Here is a 19,963-nt window from a genome sequence, read left to right as displayed (position 1 = left end):
TTAGGGTGGGAGGTTGCACTTTGACTTTATATGGGCTTCACATCAGGCTGACTCTTCTAGAGTCTGCTCCAAGGTATTGGAGGATAAGCTGAGCAGCTCCCATAAAGTTCTGTTTGCAGCTAGAAGTTCTTCTTTGTGCTTCAAAGGGGGTTTAGAGAGTTGCCTGTTGGGTTGAATTGGAAGTTTCCACCTTAGCAGTTTAGGCTCCTTGTGAGACATTTTCTGATTAGCCTAATAGGGTCAATGGGATGGCTTCTTCTGCCTAAGGCTAGATTATTTTCTATTTCATTCTTCCCTTCATTTGGAGGAATACTTATTGATTAAGGCTATGCATTCTGCTAATCTTGGAGGACTAATGATGTTTTCTGACCTTCGAGATCGATCCAAGTCAGACACATTTTTAGGCTCCCTAAAATTGTCGTATTCTACGCTTTTGTTCATCGATCTTAACCTTTTCATTCTCCTATGTTAATATTGTTCAGCTTCTAATCTGGGAAAGACTTTTTTTCCACAAGAGATGTTGGATTCTAAGGTATCTTAGAACTCATCTCCCCCTTTGGGGTTAGGAGAGACCACATGCTCCTTGTTAACTGCTGTTTTTTTTTATTGTACTATACATTGAATGTAGCTAGAAGCTCAGAAGCCTTGTTTAATATATGTACTTTAGGGTAGAAATGTGTAAAAACCACCCACATTTTAGACTGCTTGGATAAATCCCACAGGTTCTAGACTTGTGTGGTGGTGATGCCAAGGAAGGAGAAATTAGGTCTTACCTGCTAATTTTCTTTCCTTTTAGTCCCACCAGTTTCATTTTTGAATTTATTTAGATTGTGCACACATCTTTTTCAGTAGTAGCTCAAGGTAAGTTACATTTAGGTACACTAGATAGTTTCCCCATCCCTGGAGGGCTCACAATCTAATTTTGTAGATGAGGCAATGTAGAGTTAAGTGACTTGCTCAAGATCACAAGGAGCAGCAGTGGGATTTGAACTGGGCTCTTCTGGATGTCAAACCTGGTGCTGTAACCACTAGGCTACTCTTCCACTTCTAAGCCTAATCTCTGTGCTGCTTTATGTATTTTATGGTAGGATGACAAAGGGCGGATTCCAGCTGATGTGGTTCCTGATCCAGTAGATATGCCGTTGGAGATGGCAGATGCAGCAGCAGTTGCTAAAGAACTCAAGCAGATACTTCTAGAACCATTGTCTTTAGCATGTGATATTTCAAAGGCCATGCTTCCCAACTATGATCACATCTCTAGCAAGGCCATGCTTATGTCAGTTGGCTTGCAGTTGGGGGATCGTGTTGTCATTGCAGGACAGAAGGTACAGTAAGTAAACTGAAACATCACAACTTATCCCTGTGTGTTGTGTAGTACTTTAGTGTATTTTGTTGTTGTTGCTGTTTCATGTCAAGTTTCAAAATGTATATATTGTATACTACCCTATCAACTCTGTTCCTTCTTCCCTCTCTCCTTCCTTAATCGCAACACATTAATAACTGTATCCGATATCCTGTTATGATAATGTTATCAAATCTATGTAAGCCACATTGAGCCTGCAAATAGGTGGGGGAATGTGGGATACAAATGCAATAAATAATAATAATAATAATATATTCAAAAACAGTTACTGGAAAGTGTAGCTTGTTCTATAAATGCTCAGGGCTTGTAGCAAAGTGAAAATCAAAATATATAAAATGTTTCTGGGGAGATTTTCTTTTAAAAAACTTTTTATTTATTACATTCTAATATATTCAACATACATGTAGTATTTGAATAAAGGAGGAAAGGGAAATGGGACATGATATACCACCTTTCTGAGGTTTTTGCAACTACATTCAAAGCGGTTTACATATATTCAGGTACTTATTTTGTACCAGGGGCAATGGAGGGTTAAGTGACCTGCCCAGAGTCACAAGGAGCTGCAGTGGGAATCGAACTCAGTTCCCCAGGATCAAAGTCCACTGCACTAACCACTAGACCACTCCTCTAAACACCACAAAATTGCTAACAAAATAATATGATTTAGCACAATATTAGATCCAAGATACTAGACATTAAGAAACAAAACAAAAACAAAAGAAACAACATTATGTATGGATATAACCTTAGCAGTAGCTATGAAAGAATTTCAGTCAGCTGGCTGAGGCAGATGACGTCATTTAGCCTGTACAAGAGGTAGAACACTCTTCAGACATAATGTAATCAAGTGATTGTTTAGGGTCAGAAAACAGGAAATTAGCAGAATCACAATTCACAAAATGGCAGGGAAATCACAAAGAAAATGTACCCTCTAGAGCCAGAATTGTAGGACACAAAACCAAAAATTCTTTATACCTCTTTTGGGTTTCAAAGGGTATACTTTTATTTTTGAACCCAAAAATATTACTTCCATTTTCTTAAAATAAGTAATACCAACAAAGTACCTGCGAACATCAAATCTGAAGTGGCAGACATTGTGGTTGCCATGTGTGCAACAGATGTGAGGCCTTTTTCTATTGGTGAAGGTGACGGATTCAGGAATTTAACATTGAAGCTCATCTCCATTGATGCAAAATATGAGAATGTTGACCTGGGCCAATTCATGCTCTGTGGGCCAACTGTATCTCGTCATCTTCATGGTGTTACAGAGAAACAGAAGATCACACTCATAGACAAGCTAACTTTAATGCCACAGTTTGGAGTGACAACTGACCTCTGGACATACAAACAAAACAACCACAGCTACATAACCGTGACAGTACAGTATATTGATAACTGGCAAACTGAATCGTGTATCTTGGCTACTCGATTACTGGACAAAAATCATACCTCTGAAAACGTAAAACGGACAGTGAATTGATTCTGGATAAGTTTTTTGTGTGCCACATCAAGATAATGTGTTCACAACAGACAATGTCATAATATGAAGGCTGCCTTTTGAGAAAACACGTGGATTGTATTTTCATGTCACAGGTTTAAGTCTTGTTTTGTCGCACTGACTGCAACAGACAAATTTGTATGACACTGGTTCGAAATAAAGAACTAGTGACATTGGCAAAATGAATATAAGTTAAAAATCAGCTAAACAATGTGTAGTAACACGATGGAACAGTGTGCTGTTAACACTGAAATCAGTGCCGTTACATTTTTCAGATCTCCATACACTGAGTGCTAAGCCAGATTTTAATAGAAATCTTTTTTGTTCTGACTGATATCAATGAAGACTTATTGGCTAATGTCTTTCATGTTTTGGAATCAGTTGATGTGGCCACAAAATGCCTGTCTACTGACAAAAGCCTTTCATTACAACTGATGTTACCTACAAAAATAAAGCTGCAAAATTACTTCACCAAAAAGGCTTCTGACAGTAGCATCATCTTACAACTAAAAAATACATCTGCTTAACATGCTGAATAAATACTTCATGGTTCATCGTTTGCATTATACCTCTGCTTTGCTGGATCTACGTTTAAAAACAACTTTGGAACATTAGCACTAACCAAATATGCAGAGGCACTGTCCAACTTGAAAGAGATGGTGGATAGACTGCCAGCAGCAGACACTCCAGAAGAGGACTCATCTTTCTTTCAACAACTCAAGAAGATGAAACTAGAGGAAAATTTATTGGGAGACCTCTATTCTTCTTCATCTACAGTTATATCCGAGGTATGTATGTATGTATTTTTTTTAGCTATTGTAATGACAATATTACTTGCAAAATGCTTACAAAATACACCTCACATTCAAAATGACACTATCTGCTTTTTCTCAGGTGGATGTATACTTGATAACTACTGACTAAATCACTGATGACATCTTATCTTATGAGGTGCCAAAGTGGAAAAATCTTTGTGAAGTTGCCAAATGAGTCCTTGGAGTACCTGCTACCAGCACATCTCTGAACAGTCATTTTAATTGGCAGGGCGTGTTCTCAAGGATAGGCGATCCCAGCTAGGACCACATACTGTGGATGGACTTCTGTTTCTGAATGGACTAAAGAAATATGTGCCCCATATTCCTGACTGACTGGTTATTGTCCTCTTCTTTGGTGGATGTTTGCATTTGTATTTTCATTAAAACTCAATAAAAACTAATTAACTTTCAGAGATAATTTGTGGGGATGGGTCAGATTCTGGCGGAGATGGATTCGATTTCGGCGGGAACAAGTTGGATTTCTGTCCCCGTGCAATTCTCTAATGCCAAGGTCAGATAATATGCCTTGGTTTTTAGCTGGTCAATTAACATTGGAAAATTCCAAAACCTCCATCAAGTACTTCTAACATAGTCACTGGATTTATCACTGGGTATTTAGGAAAGTTCAGGAATCATAAGTTTAAAGCTGTACTTTGATTCTCCAAATATTCTAATTTCCTCGACAAGTTTACTTTTACAGAGGCTTGAGTTCTAACTGAGGACTGTGGTTCTTTAAAATCTTTTTTAGGTATATTAGAAACAAGAAGCCGGTAAAAGAATCGGTTGGACTCCTAGATGACTGAGAGGTAAAAGGGGGCACGGGGAGATCAAGGCTATACTGGAGAGACTAAATGAATTCTTTGCTTTGGTCTTCACTAAGGAAAATTTATTTAATGCTTATGAGTCAAAGAAACTGGAACAAATCTCTGTAAATCTGGAAAATGTAATGGAACAATTTGATAAATTAAAGAGTAGCAAATCGCCTGGACCGGATGGTATACATCCCAAAGTACTGATAGAAACTGAAAAATGAATTTGTAGAGCTATTGTTAGTAATATGTAATTTACCTTTAAAATCAAGCATGGTACTGGAAGACTGGAGAGTGGCCAATGTAATGCCCATTTTTTTAAAAGGGTTCTAAGGGTGATCTGAGAAATTATAGACCTGTGAGCTTGATGTTGGTGCCAAGCAGAATGATAGAGACTATTTTAAAGAACAAAATTGCAGAGCATATACATGGGCATTGATTAAAGAGACAAAAGCCAACATTGATTTAGTGAAGGGAAATCTTGCCTCACCAATCTTCATTTTTTTTGAAGGGATGAATAAACGTGGATAAAGGTGAGCTGGTTGATATTGTGTATCTGGATTTTCAAAAGAAATTTGACAAAGTACCTCGTAGATGACTCGAGGAAATTAGAAAGTTATGGAATAGGAGGTAGTTCTCTATTGTGGATTTATAGCTGGTTAAAAGATAGAAAACAGAGTAGGATTAAATAGTCAGTATTCTCAATGTAGAAGGGTAGATAATGGGGTTCCCTAGGGGTCTGTGCTGGGACCGCTGCTTTTTAACATATTTATATATGATCTAGAGATGGGAGTAACTAGTGAGGTAATTAAATTTGCTGATGACACAAAGTTATTCAAAGTCGTTAAATCTCGGGAGGATAGTGAAAATTTACAAGAGGACCTTACGAGACTGGGAGACTGGGCGTCTAAATGGCAGATGACGTTTAATGTGAGCAAGTGCAAAGAGATGCACTTGGGAAAGAGGAACCTGAATTATAGCTATGTAATGCAAGGTTCTCCGAGGACAAGCAGGCTGCTTGTTCTCACGACTGGGGTGACGTCCGCGGCAGCCCCCACCAACCGGAAGAAGCTTCGCAGGCGGTCCGCACGCAGGGCACGCCCACCGCGCATGCGCGGCCGTCTTCCCGCCCGTGCGCGACCGTTCCCGCCAGTCCTTTCTTTTCCGCGCCTGGAGAGAGTCGTGCGACTGCCGCTCTCTCTTAGTCAGCCCCGGAAAACCGTCGCGTTCTTCGCGAATTCGTTTATTTTTTGTTTCTGTTGCCGCGCGCTCCAGTTTTCTTTTTTCCTTTAAAAAAAAAAAAAAAAAAGAGAGAACACGCGCTTTATTTTTCCTCGTTTTCTAGCGAGGGCGTCGCGTTGCGGCCTTGTGGCCACGCGGTCGATTATTTTTCGAGGTGTGATTTACCGCCACCATCGACGACTTTAACTTCGCCGACGCGATTTTTCCGTCGATGTCCTCGAAGGTCCCGAGTGGATTTAAGAAGTGTGGTCGGTGCGGCCGGCCGATCTCGCAGACCGACACCCACGCTTGGTGCCTCCAGTGCCTCGGGCCGGAGCACAGTATCAAGTCGTGTTCTTTGTGTCTTGGTCTCCGGAAACGGACTCAGGTTGCGAGGCAAGTTCTGCGGGACCGTCTTTTTGGAACTTGCGCCGGCCCCTCGACGTCGACCTCGACGGCATCGGTATCGACGGCCGGTTCTTCGGTACCGGTATCGAGGCCCGAGAAATCGGCACCGATGGCATCGACCCCAGGAGCACAGGTCCCGTCGGCCCGCCGGTCCTCCGGTGAGGGTAGGGGTGAGAGGCCGCGTGGGCAATCAGCCCCGGTCACTCCCTTGGCCCATGGCCCTCGGGCCCGAACCCTGTCTGACCCGGTTCCTCGAGACCGAGGGGGATCGACCTCCTCCTCCTCCATTCCACCTGGCACTGATGACGGGCACCGCAAGAAATCCAAGAAGCACCGTCATCGGTCGCCTTCGATGCACCCGGCGCTCGGTACCGGCGAGGAGTCGACGCCGAAGCGTCCGCGTCGAGAGGAGAGATCCCCTTCGGTAGTGGAGGTACCGACGCGTCAGGGTCCCACCACTTCGGTGCAGTCTCCTGGACCCGAGCAGTTTCCGGCACCGACACCTCTACCGGCCCCCCCGCCTTTCCCGGCAGCGGGCCTGGACGAGTGCCTCCGAGCCATCCTTCCGGGGATCCTGGAAGGGCTGATGCGCCAGGCTGTGCCGGCGCCGGGGGTGCTTGCGCCCTCGGCGCCGTTGACTGTGGCGCCGGCGAGCTCTAGCCCGGTGCCGAGGCCGTCGACACCGCCGCCGCTTGCGGCGCCGGTCTCGACCGCCACGCAGGTGGAGTCCCCGTCGACGTCGATGGAGGGAGCTTCGTCCCCGCCGGCGCGGGAGTCCACCGCTCGACGACACCGAGGCCTCGGTGCCTCGACGTCGAGCTGGGCCCGGTTAAGGACTCAGCTACATGAGCTTATGTCCGATACCGAGGAAGAGGCCTCGTGGGGGGAAGAGGAAGACCCCAGATATTTCTCCTCAGAGGAGTCTGCGGGTCTTCCCTCGGACCCCACGCCTTCACCAGAGAGGAAGCTCTCGCCTCCTGAGAGCCTCTCCTTTGCCTCCTTTGTCAGGGATATGTCTATTTGCATTCCCTTCCCCGTGGTCTCTGTGGTTGAGCCGAGGGCTGAGATGCTCGAGGTCCTCGACTATCCATCACCACCTAGAGAGTCCTCCACGGTGCCGTTGCACAATGTCCTCAAAGAGACACTGCTTCGGAACTGGATGAGACCGCTATCTAATCCCATCATTCCCAAGAAAGCAGAGTCCCAGTACAGAATCCACTCGGACCCAGAGTTAATGCGGCCCCAATTGCCCCATGACTCGGCGGTCGTGGATTCTGCTCTCAAGAGGGCACGGAGTTCGAGGGATACCGCCTCGGCGCCCCCGGGGCGGGAGTCTCGCACTCTGGACTCGTTTGGGAGGAAGGCCTACCAATCCTCCATGCTCGTGACCCGCATCCAGTCGTACCAGCTCTATACAAGCATCCACATGCGGAACAATGTGAAGCAACTGGCGGACCTGGTCGATAAGCTCCCGCCAGAGCAGTCCAGGCCTTATCAGGAGGCGGTCAGGCAGCTGAAGGCGTGCAGAAAGTTCCTGTCCAGGGGTATCTATGACACCTGTGACGTGGCATCTCGTGCTGCGGCCCAAGGTATAGTGATGCGCAGGCTCTCATGGCTGCGTGCCTCTGACCTGGACAACCGCACCCAGCAGAGACTGGCCGACGTCCCTTGCCGGGGGGATAATATTTTTGGTGAGAAGGTCGAGCAGCTGGTGGACCAACTGCATCAGCGGGAAACCGCCCTCGACAAGCTCTCCCACCGGGCGCCTTCAGCATCCACCTCAGCAGGTGGACGTTTTTCCCGGGCCCGGCAGGCTGTGCCCTATTCTTTAGCAAAGCGTAGGTACACCCAGCCGGCCCGAAGGCCTCGTCAGGCACAGGGACAGCCCCAGCGTGCTCGTTCTCGTCAACAGCGTGCGCCTAAGCAGCCCCCTGCGCCTCCACAGCAAAAGCCGGGGATGGGCTTTTGACTGGATCCACGGGAACATAGCTGCCCTCAAAGTGTCCGTACCGGACGATCTGCTGGTCGGAGGGAGGTTAAAATTTTTTCACCAAAGGTGGCCTCTCATAACCTCCGACCAGTGGGTTCTCCAAATAGTGCGGTGCGGATACGCCCTGAATTTGGCCTCCCTGCCACCAAATTGTCCTCCGGGAGCTCAATCCTTCAGCTCCCATCACAAGCAGGTACTTGCAGAGGAACTCTCCGCCCTTCTCAGCGCCAATGCGGTCGAGCCCGTACCACCCGGGCAAGAAGGGCAGGGATTCTATTCCAGGTACTTCCTTGTGGAAAAGAAAACAGGGGGGATGCGTCCCATCCTAGACCTGAGAGGCCTGAACAAATTCCTGGTCAAAGAAAAGTTCAGGATGCTTTCCTTGGGCACCCTTCTGCCAATGATTCAGAAAAACGATTGGCTATGTTCCCTGGATTTAAAGGACGCGTACACTCACATCCCGATACTGCCAGCTCACAGACAGTATCTCAGATTCCGCCTGGGCGCACGGCACTTTCAGTATTGTGTGCTGCCCTTTGGGCTCGCCTCTGCCCCACAAGTGTTTACAAAGTGCCTCGTGGTGGTAGCGGCGTATCTACGCAAGCTGGGAGTGCACGTGTTCCCATATCTCGACGATTGGCTGGTCAAGAGCATCTCGGAGGCAGGAGCCCTCCGGTCTATGCAGTGCACTATTCAACTTCTGGAGCTGCTGGGGTTTGTGATAAATTACCCAAAGTCCCATCTCCAGCCAACACAGTCTCTGGAATTCATAGGAGCTCTACTGAATACCCAGACGGCTCGGGCCTTCCTTCCCGAAGCGAGGGCCAACAACCTCCTGTCCCTGGCTTCGCAGACCAGAGCGTCTCAGCAGGTCACAGCTCGGCAGATGTTGAGACTTCTGGGTCATATGGCCTCCACAGTTCATGTGACTCCCATGGCTCGTCTTCACATGAGATCTGCTCAATGGACCCTAGCTTCCCAGTGGTTTCAGGCCACCGGGAATCTAGAAGATGTCATCCGCCTCTCCACCAGCTGCCGCACTTCACTGCTCTGGTGGACCATCCGGACCAATTTGACCCTGGGACGTCCATTCCAAATTCCGCAGCCCACGAAAGTGCTGACGACGGATGCATCTCGCCTGGGGTGGGGAGCTCATGTCGATGGGCTTCACACCCAGGGTCTGTGGTCCCTCCAGGAAAAGGATCTGCAGATCAACCTCCTGGAGCTCCGAGCGATCTGGAACGCACTGAAGGCTTTCAGAGATCGGCTGTTCTACCAAATTATCCAAATTCGGACAGACAATCAGGTTGCAATGTATTACACCAACAAGCAGGGGGGCACCGGATCTCGCCCCTTGTGTCAGGAAGCCGTCGGGATGTGGCGTTGGGTTTGCCAGTTCGGCATGCTCCTCCAAGCCACATACCTGGCAGGTGTAAACAACAGTCTGGCCGACAGACTGAGCAGAGTCATGCAACCGCACGAGTGGTCGCTTCATTCCAGAGTGGTACGCAAGATCTTCCGAGAGTGGGGCACCCCCTCGGTGGACCTTTTCGCCTCTCAGACCAACCACAAGCTGCCTCTGTTCTGTTCCAGACTACAGGCACACGGCAGGCTAGCGTCGGATGCCTTTCTCCTCCATTGGGGGACCGGCCTCCTGTATGCTTATCCTCCCATACCTTTGGTGGGGAAGACCTTACTGAAGCTCAAGCAAGACCACGGCACCATGATTCTGATAGCGCCCTTTTGGCCCCGTCAGATCTGGTTCCCTCTTCTTCTGGAGTTGTCCTCAGAAGAACCGTGGAGATTGGAGTGTTTTCCGACTCTCATCTCGCAGAACGACGGGGCGTTGCTGCACCCCAACCTTCAGTCCCTGGCTCTCACGGCCTGGATGTTGAGGGCGTAGACTTCACTGCGTTGGGTCTGTCTGAGGGTGTCTCCCGTGTCTTGCTTGCCTCTAGGAAGGATTCCACTAAAAAGAGTTACTTTTTCAAGTGGAGGAGGTTTGTCGTTTGGTGTGAGAGCAAGGCCCTAGAACCTCGTTCTTGCCCTGCACAGAACCTGCTTGAATACCTTCTGCACTTATCAGAGTCTGGCCTCAAGACCAACTCAGTAAGGAATCACCTTAGTGCGATTAGTGCTTACCATTATCGTGTGGAAGGTAAAGCCATCTCTGGAGAGCCTTTAGTCGTCCGATTCATGAGAGGCTTGCTTTTGTCAAAGCCCCCTATCAAGCCTCCTACAGTGTCATGGGATCTCAACGTCGTCCTCACCCAGCTGATGAAACCTCCTTTTGAGCCACTGAATACCTGCCATCTGAAGTACTTGACCTGGAAGGTCATTTTCTTGGTGGCAGTTACTTCAGCTCGTAGAGTCAGTGAGCTTCAAGCCCTAGTAGCTCACGCTCCATATACCAAATTTCATCACAACAGAGTAGTGCTCCGCACCCACCCAAAGTTCCTGCCGAAGGTGGTGTCTGAGTTCCATCTTAACCAGTCAATTGTCTTGCCAACATTCTTCCCCAGGCCGCATACCCGCCCTGCTGAACGTCAGTTGCACACATTGGACTGCAAGAGAGCATTGGCCTTCTACTTGGAGCGGACACAGCCCCACAGACATTCCGCCCAATTGTTTGTTTCTTTTGACCCTAACAGGCTAGGGGTCGCTGTCGGGAAATGCACCATCTCCAATTGGCTAGCAGATTGCATTTCCTTCACTTACGCCCAGGCTGGGCTGGCTCTTGAGGGTCATGTCACGGCTCATAGTGTTAGAGCCATGGCAGCGTCAGTGGCCCACTTGAAGTCAGCCACTATTGAAGAGATCTGCAAGGCTGCGACGTGGTCATCTGTCCACACATTCACATCACATTACTGCCTCCAGCAGGATACCCGACGCGACAGTCGGTTCGGGCAGTCGGTGCTGCAGAATCTGTTTGGGGTTTAAATCCAACTCCACCCTCCAGGACCCGAATTTATTCTGGTCAGGCTGCACTCTCAGTTAGTTGTTCTTCGTAGGTCAATTTCTGTTATGCCCTCGCCGTTGCGAGGTTCCATTGACCTGGGTTCTTGTTTTGAGTGAGCCTGAGAGCTAGGGATACCCCAGTCGTGAGAACAAGCAGCCTGCTTGTCCTCGGAGAAAGTGAATGATACATACCTGTAGCAGGTGTTCTCCGAGGACAGCAGGCTGATTGTTCTCACCTACCCTCCCTCCTCCCCTTTGGAGTTGCGTTTCATCTTTTTGCTTGTCATTCAACTGGCGGGAACGGTCGCGCACGGGCGGGAAGACGGCCGCGCATGCGCGGTGGGCGTGCCCTGCGTGCGGACCGCCCGCGAAGCTTCTTCCGGTTGGTGGGGGCTGCCGCGGACGTCACCCCAGTCGTGAGAACAATCAGCCTGCTGTCCTCGGAGAACACCTGCTACAGGTATGTATCATTCACTTTCCACGTGGTATTTGTTGAAATTCCAGCACACATTTCACCAATCCTCTCTTTTCCTGTCATAGCAGAAGCACCGTCTGTTCTTATTGATATGATTTGAACAATTTGCAGGCCTATTACCTCAAACATTTTTCAGAGGCCTTGAAAAATGGCCTCACCTCTTGACTGTTTATCCGTTGGGAGCAATGTCAACAGATCTTCAACAAATTCTTTCCTATTAAAAAATCGAACATAAACTCACAACTTCGAACATCAGTATCATCACTGGACTCGCACACCAGTGCAAAAACCTTTGTGTTGTTGAGATTGTTAAGTAGCTGTTGGAACATGTTTTCTGGCAAGTCTTCAACTCTGTGACTTGCTATGCTGTCTGAGAAAGGAATTCAGCGATAGTCTTGTACAACTTTTTTTTTATAATCAAAGAGCGTGGAAGCCACTTCTACTACTACTACTTAACATTTATAAAGCGCTACCAGGGTTACGCAGCGCTGTACAATTTAACACAGAGGACAGTCCCTGCTTGAAGGAGCTTACAATCTAAAGGACAAAAAAGTGCAGTCAATCAAATTGGGGCAGTCTAGATTTCCTGAATAGATGAATAATGGTTAGGTGCCGAAAGCGACATTGAAGAGGTGGGCTTTGAGCAAGGATTTGAAGATGGGCAGGGAGTGGCCTTGACGTATGGGCTCAGGGAGTTTATTCCAAGCATAGGGTGAGGTGAGGCAGAAAGGGCGGAGCCTGGAGTTGGCGGTGGTGGAGAAGGGTACTGAGAGGAGGGATTTGTCCTGTGAGCGGAGGTTACGGGTAGGAGTGTAAGGGGAGATGAGGGTAGAGAGGTAATGAGGGGCTGCAGATTGAGTGCATTTGTAGGTTAATAAGAGAAGCTTGAATTGTATGCGGTACCTGATCGGAAGCCAGTGAAGTGACTTGAGGAGAGGGGTGATATGAGCATATCGGTCTAGGCAGAAGATAAGACGCGCAGCAGAGTTCTGAACGGATTGAAGGGGGGATAGATGGTTAAGTGGGAGGCCAGTGAGGAGTTGGTTGCAGTAGTCAAGGTGAGAGGTAATGAGAGAGTGGATGAGAGTACGGGTGGTGTGCTGAGAGAGGAAAGGGCAAATTTTGCTGATGTTATAGAAAAAGAAGCGACAGGTCTTGGCTGTCTGCTGGATATGCGCAGAGAAGGAGAGGGAGGAGTCGAATATGACTCCGAGGTTGCGGGCAGATGAGACGGGGAGGATGAGGGTGTTATCGACTGAAATAGAGAGTGGAGGGAGAGGAGAAGTGGGTTTGAGTGGAAAGACAATGAGTTCGGTCTTGGCCATGTTCAGTTTCAGGTGGCGGTTGGACATCCAGGCAGCAATGTTGGATAAGCAGGCCGATACTTTGGCCTGGGTTTCCGCAGTGATGTCAGGTGTGGAGAGATAAAGCTGGGTGTCGTCAGCATAAAGATGATATTGGAAACCATGAGATGGGATCAGCGAGCCCAGGGAAGAGGTGTAGATTGAGAAAAGACGGGGTCCAAGGACAGATCCCTGAGGAACACCAACAGAGAGCGGGATGGGGGTAGAGGAAGATCCATGAGAATGTACTCTGAAGGTACAGTGGGAGAGATAAGAGGAGAACCTGAAGAGGACAGAGCCCTGGAATCCAAATGAGGATAGTGCGGCAAGGAGTAGATTATGATTGACAGTGTCAAAAGCGGCGGATAGGTCGAGGAGGATGAGGATGGAGTAGTGACCTTTGGATTTGGCAAGGAACAGGTCATTACAGACTTTAGTGAGTGCCGTTTCTGTCGAGTGTAGAGGGCGAAAACCGGATTGCAGCGGATCGAGGATGGCATGAGAGGAGAGAAAATCAAGGCAGCGGCTGTGAACGGCGCGTTCAAGTATCTTGGAGAGGAAGGGTAGGAGGGAGATGGGGCGGTAGTTGGAAGGACAGGTAGGGTCTAGTGATGGTTTTTTGAGGAGTGGTGTGACTTCAGCATGCTTGAAGGTGTCAGGGACAGTTACAGTGGAGAGAGAGAGGTTGAGGATATGACAGGTGGGGGGTGACAGTAGGAGAGATGGTGTTTAGTAAGTTGGTGGGGTGGGATCAGAGGAACAGGTGGTGCATTTCGAGGAGGAAAGAAGGTGGGTGGTTTCCTCCTCGGTGATATCAGGAAAAGAGGAGAAGGAGGCCTGGGTTGGTTGGTTGAGGGAGTGAGTTAAAGGGTGAAGAGGAGGAGGTGGCTTGGTAGTGAATTCGAGGTTGATCTTCTGCACCTTGTCGCAGAAGTAGTCAGCCAGTGATTGAGGAGAGAGTGAGGGGGGTGGGGGTGGGAGCGGAGGGCACTTTGAGGAGGGATTTGAGGGTGGCGAAGAGACGACGAGGGTTGGAGCTGAGAGAATTAGTGAATTGGGTGTAATAGTCCTGTTTGGCAAGGAATAGGGAGGACTGGAAGGAGGATAGCATGAATTTGTAATGAATGAAGTCGGTATGGGTACGAGATTTCCTCCAGAGGCGTTCAGCAGATCGGGCGCAGGAGCGAAGGTATCGGATGCAAGGTGTCAGCCAGGGCTGGGGATTAGTACGCCTTGTGGGACACTTCTAACATGTACTGTTTGACAGCTTTTGCATTGAAGAATGGCTTCTTTTGTTTCTCACACAGGGGAGTAGCCAGACCTCGAGGTGGGAGGGGGCCAGAGCTCAGTGTGGAGGGGCACATTTTGGTCTGCTGCCCTGCCACCCCGCCGATCCCCACCCAGTGCTGCTGCTGTACATATCTTGGCTGGTGGGGATCCCCAACTCTCGCCAGCTGAAGCACCTCCGCTGAATATATACCTTGGCTGGCAGGGGTCCACAACCCCCGCCAGCTGAAGCCTTCATCCATCCAAACCAGGGGCCCAGAGCAAATATGGGGGGGCCCAGGACCCCGTGGCCCCATGTATGTACGTTACTGTTCCCATATCTTACAAAGGCTCAGCTGCATTTTGTTAAACTGTTGTGGTTTTTTCATTGTAGCCATGCTATTTTCAAGAGCTGTTTTGAGAATATCCATTTTATCCTCATGGATATTTAGCATTGAAATCTTTGTATTTTGTTTCAGGTGTCTCTTAATATTACCTCTCTTTATCACTGCTACAGTCTGATTACAGATCAAACAAAGGGGTCGCAAGCAGGGCCGCTCTGGCAAGAAAAACAGATAGCTCCGTTCATAATTCATGAAATGTTTGATTTTCACTATATATTTTTTGTTTTTTGAGATGCACTGTTTCACTGTGAAGGATTGGAAATTAATTTTGTCCAGAAACTGAAATGCAAGCTATCAGAGATGCACATTTTCCAAAGTTGACATGTACCAATTAATAAATACAGAATAAAATACTCTTTTTCTATCTTTGCTGTCTGAGCATTGTATTTTTCCAATTTCTTTGGTCCCAGTGTCTCTTAAGCTTTTCTCTCTTTTTAAAAAAATCTTTCCAGGGTTTCCTATCCATTTCACATTTCTTCTATCAATCTGCCAGGTAGAATCTACCTATATGTCCACCATCCATCTTCCTTCTCTTGCAAATTTCCCTTAATCATCCCCTTTTCCCATTCTTACTCTCTGCTCCCTCCACTCTTGCTGTCCTTTCTCATGCCCCGTTCTCCTCTCTTCTTTCTTTCCCTCCTTCCCTCCCACTAAGCCACAGTCCAACATCTCTTCATCTGTAATAGTTTGATTCCCACTACAGCTCCTTGTGACTCTGGGGAAGTCACATTATTTTACAGTTGGTATTCTATTCTGCAAATATTGTGAGATTCAATGCAGATTCCAAATTAAGAAGCCAAGTGCTTTTTAGGATAGAACAGAATAGCATTAAACATATATTTTTACACCTAGCTCTACATTTTTCTTTAAAAAGCTAAATTTTGAGAAAGGGGGGTGCCCACAAGCTCCAAGCAAGATGGAAGCTTAGAGATTGAGCTCTGCTTCCTAATATCTTCATCATACTATTAGAACCCATCATTTCTCTTTTGTTTCATCCAAAATGATTTTCTCCAAACATAATAAGCAAGATTTGTAGTCTTCAAATCAAGGCGTTAAGTGTTCCAAACACAAACTGCCATCACCCAGGAAATCCAAACCGGACCTTTCCGATGACCATGCTTATAGAAGAACTACTGCGGGTAAAAGACCTGATCAGATATAGCAAAGAAGCTTTATCTGAATTGAAAGAAGAGATTCTCAACCTTAATCAACAGCTCTCATCTCACTCAGCACGCCTTGAACAGGCAGAAAGCTGCCTCACTGCACATGATGCTCAGCTACAATCCATACCTAAACTGTCGCAGCTTCATAACCTGGAATGGGATGTAGAAGATCTTAACTGCTACTGCTGGAATAATAATAAAATCTTAGGCTTACCTGAAAAATGCGAGGGCACAGACATTTTTCAATTTCTCATCAGTTGGTTAACTCGCTCATTACAGCTTTCTTTTACACTACCGTTAGAGTTTGAGGTGGCTCACAGGTCGACATCATTCCAGATCCCAGGTTCCACAAGGGTGCAACTGATCACCACAAAACTGTTATGCTATCAACACACAGTTCAAATATTACATCTTGCCAGATCCAAAGCCCCTCTAAAATATGAGTGTCACTCAGTACTGATTTTTGCAGACCTTCATAAAAATACCATTACAAGGAGGAAACAATTTCTAGTGCTTTGTCCTCACTTAAAAAGTATTAGAGCCCGATATTGACTTTTTTTCCCCAGTGATTATGAAAGTCTCTTTACATAATCATACTAAATATTTTGAAGAGCTGAAAACTTTGAAAGAATACCTGAAGCAGCGTGGTTTCACATTCATGGAGGAATCATCTTCTGTTACTTCAGCGGAGATCTGATCACTTGAATATATAGTTACACAAAGTGCATTTAATACAGTATTAATGTTATGTAATGAGACAAGATATCTTTTATAATCTCAATTTATTTGTTGTTTAATTTATACTTCTTCTTTAATATTACATGCTCAATTGTTAAGATGACCATGTTATAGCAGGTGCTAAGTTTGTAAAGTTATTTGGATATTCATTAATTTTTCTGTTCTTTATGGGTTATTTTCATCCGCGGGAAGCTTCTCTCTAGTCCCCAGCTCGGCCTCATGCAGGCACACACATGGTTCTTTGTTTACCCAGTTGCGTTTATTTCATTTAGCGAGGTCATGATTATAGTACAGGGTTTTTCCAACTATATTGACAGTTATTACTTATTGATACAGTCATATCATAAAGGAGATAAGATTGTTTTATAGGATGGCATATTTTTCTTGGTTTAGTTATGGCTAACTCGCTGAACATTATCTCCCTGAACATTAAGGGCCTTAATAATCCAATGAAAAGACATACATTTTTGTCACATATAGTTAAACTCTCTCCAGATGTCATTTTACTACAAGAAACACACCTAAATTCCAAATTCATTCATTTACTAAAACATCCAAAATACACCTTAGGTTCCTTTTCTTCTGATTTGGGGAAAAAGAATGATACAGCAATATTTGTAAAATCGTCCTTGTCTTTATCTATTGTAGCCTCTTCTTCAGACACTGAGGGACAGTGATCGTATATAGAAACAAAAATAGACAATATGCATATATTGTTGTGCTGCATATATGCACCTAACTCTGACAACCCATGATTTTGTACACACTTAGCGGAGACTCTCACACCTTTTGCTAAAATCCCTTTCATCATTGGTGGAGATTTCAACTTGACTTTAAACCGTATTTTAGATTGACAATCCAGTTGTTCAACACCATCATTTAGAAATAGATCAGCTTTACAAAATATTATGCAAGCCCTAGAACTACATGATACATGGAGGTTACTGCACCCTAATACCAAAGACTTTATCTTTTATTTTATTCTCCATAATTCACATTTGAGAATAGATTGTTTCCTCATTTCCAGTAATATTGTTCCAATTATTGGTTTACATTTGTCATTCCATCCAGGAAACTATATCCAAAATAAAAAACAGAATTATTAATACAGTCCTTACAATTTACTGTTACCAAGTGGTCCACTTTATACCTCAGTTGGTGGGGTAGACTCAAATCTATAAAAATGACCTTTGCTCCTAGAATAAACAATTTTCTTTGCATGTTACCTATTTCCCTTCCTGATTCTTTCTTTAAGATTATTGATAGGATTCTCATACATTTTTTTTGAAACTCCAAACCCTCTCAGATTTCATCCAAAATATGTAAACTCCCTAATGATAAAGGAGATGTGAACTTCCCCAATTTTAGTCCATATCACAATTCCTTCATACTGTCTGAGGGATATTGGTACAATTGTAATGACTCCATCAATCTTCCTATTTGGCTTAAAGTAGAAAATTTGTTAAATAAGCCTTATCCTCTACATGTCCTGGCTAATGCCTCCCCTTTATGCCTTCAACATAAGCCATCATGTTTTTATGTATCCGTTGCTACCAATAGAACTTTTCAGAAATTGGCAAATGCTTTACCTAAAACTCCAGACTCTCTAACAGATGTTATATGAAACAATACGTCCATTCTAGTTTATTTATTTATTTGTTGCATTTGTATCCCACATTTTCCCACCTATTTGCAGACTCAGTGTGGCTTACAATAATACATCCTGACAATCACCAATCAAGAGTAGATAAAACAATTGGTTACATAAAGAACAAGTGTAACATAATGGGTATAGTCAATGCAATAAATCAGAAAATAGACAGATTAAACAATTCGATAAATAAAAAAAAAACAGATTCTCTAGTAAGTAATGATGTGTTGGAGTTCCTGTTATTGATTATTATGGTAAGTCTTGTTAAAAAGGTAGGTCTTTAGTGATTTTCGAAAGTTGATAAGGTCGTGAATATTTTTTACGTCAAGTGGTAATGTATTCCACATCTGCGTGCAAATGTAGGAAAAGTAGGTCGCATGAACTAGTTTGTATTTTAAACCTTTACAACTAGGGAAGTGGAGTCCCAAAGAAACTGTTAATTGGTCCATATGAAGAAACTGTAAGATATGGTATCTCACCCAATTGATAGAAGATAGTGAACTGAAAACATGTGCTCAACTGAGATAGGATTATAATATCCCAACATCTCAATTTCTTCACTGGTTACAATTATAACATGCCATCAAATCTACCACTTAGGATATTGCTCATGCTAAATTCACCAGACATGTATATTACTTCGTCATTGGTCTTTGCTCAATTTCAAATCGAGCTTCTGTTTTCTACAAAACATTTCAAGCTTCTCATATTTATTCATGTCGCAGTACCGAACAAGTTTGGGAGACAGACATTGGTGAATCTATTTCAGAATCAGAATGGAACAACATATGGCTGCATGGGACTACAACCTCTTTATCAGCATCAGTGACTCAATCTATGTATTTCCTGTATCACAGGGCTCTGTGGACCCCACAAAAATGTAAACTATTAGGTTCAAGTTTGTCTGGTCTATGCTGGTCCTGTCACTCAGCCATAGGTACATTGGTAGTGAGTGATACATCTCATATTTGATTGCCCTAATTTAAAAATATTCTGGTCTGATATTTGGTCCAGAATTTATGGCATTCTTCAGTTCCAAGCTCCTTTACATATTAAATATATCCCATGGAAATCAGCTTTGTGAAGAAACAAGGGGTTTTCAAGCCTGTGAATTGTATTAATGTTTCCATGTAGTGTATTTCTCTTGTTTGGCCAGCAGGTGGTGTTTGTTTTCTGTTTTTAAAGCCGTTGCAGAAAAGCAGCGGTGGAGCGCCTCAGGGATCGGTGCTGGGGCCGATACTGGTCAATATATTTGTGAGTGACATTTCCGAAGGGTTAGAAGGTAAAGTTTGCCTTTTTGCGGAAGATACTAAGATTTGTAACACAGTGGACACCCGGGAGGGAGTGGAAAACATGAGAAAGGATCAGCGGAAGCTAGAAGAATGGTCTAAAGTTTGGCAATTAAAATTCAATGCGAAGAAATGCAAAGTGATGCACTTAGGGTGTAGAAATCCACAGGAGACGTATGTGTTAGGCGGTGAGAGTCTGATATGTACGGACGGGGAGAGGGATCTTGGGGTGATAGTATCTGAGGCTCTGAAGGCGACGAAACAGTGTGACAAGGCGGTGGCCGTAGCTAGAAGGTTGCTAGGCTGTATAGAGAGAGGTGTGACCAGCAGAAGGAAGGAGGTTTTAATGCCCCTTTATAAGTCGTTGGTGAGGCCCCACTTGGAGTATTGTGTTCAGTTTTGGAGGCCGTATCTTGCTAAAGATGTAAAAAGAATTGAAGCGGTGCAATGAAAAGCTACAAAAATGGTATGGGATTTGCGTTACAAGACGTATGAGGAGAGACTTGCTGACCTGAACATGTATACCCTGGAGGAAAGGAGAAACAGGGGTGATATGATACAGACGTTCAAAT

The 19,963-nt window shown here is 45.4% G+C and overlaps 1 protein-coding gene across 6 annotated transcripts in view; it reads left to right on the top strand.

The window, feature by feature from the left end:
• The window catches only part of CLIP4 (CAP-Gly domain containing linker protein family member 4), a 168,181-nt gene that overhangs the window by 85,017 nt on the left and 63,201 nt on the right, over positions 1-19,963 (top strand). For all 6 annotated transcript variants that reach the window (XM_030196127.1, XM_030196123.1, XM_030196125.1 and 3 more), the window contains one exon: positions 1,089-1,325. In XM_030196127.1, the coding sequence (XP_030051987.1) occupies positions 1,089-1,325 (237 nt within the window). The remainder of the gene's footprint in view (positions 1-1,088; positions 1,326-19,963) is intronic.

Source organism: Microcaecilia unicolor, chromosome 3, assembly GCF_901765095.1.
Source record: "Microcaecilia unicolor chromosome 3, aMicUni1.1, whole genome shotgun sequence".
NCBI classification, from domain to species: Eukaryota; Metazoa; Chordata; class Amphibia; order Gymnophiona; family Siphonopidae; genus Microcaecilia; species Microcaecilia unicolor.
Note: the sequence above shows the minus strand (reverse complement) of the source record. Positions and strands in the feature narration are given on the sequence as shown.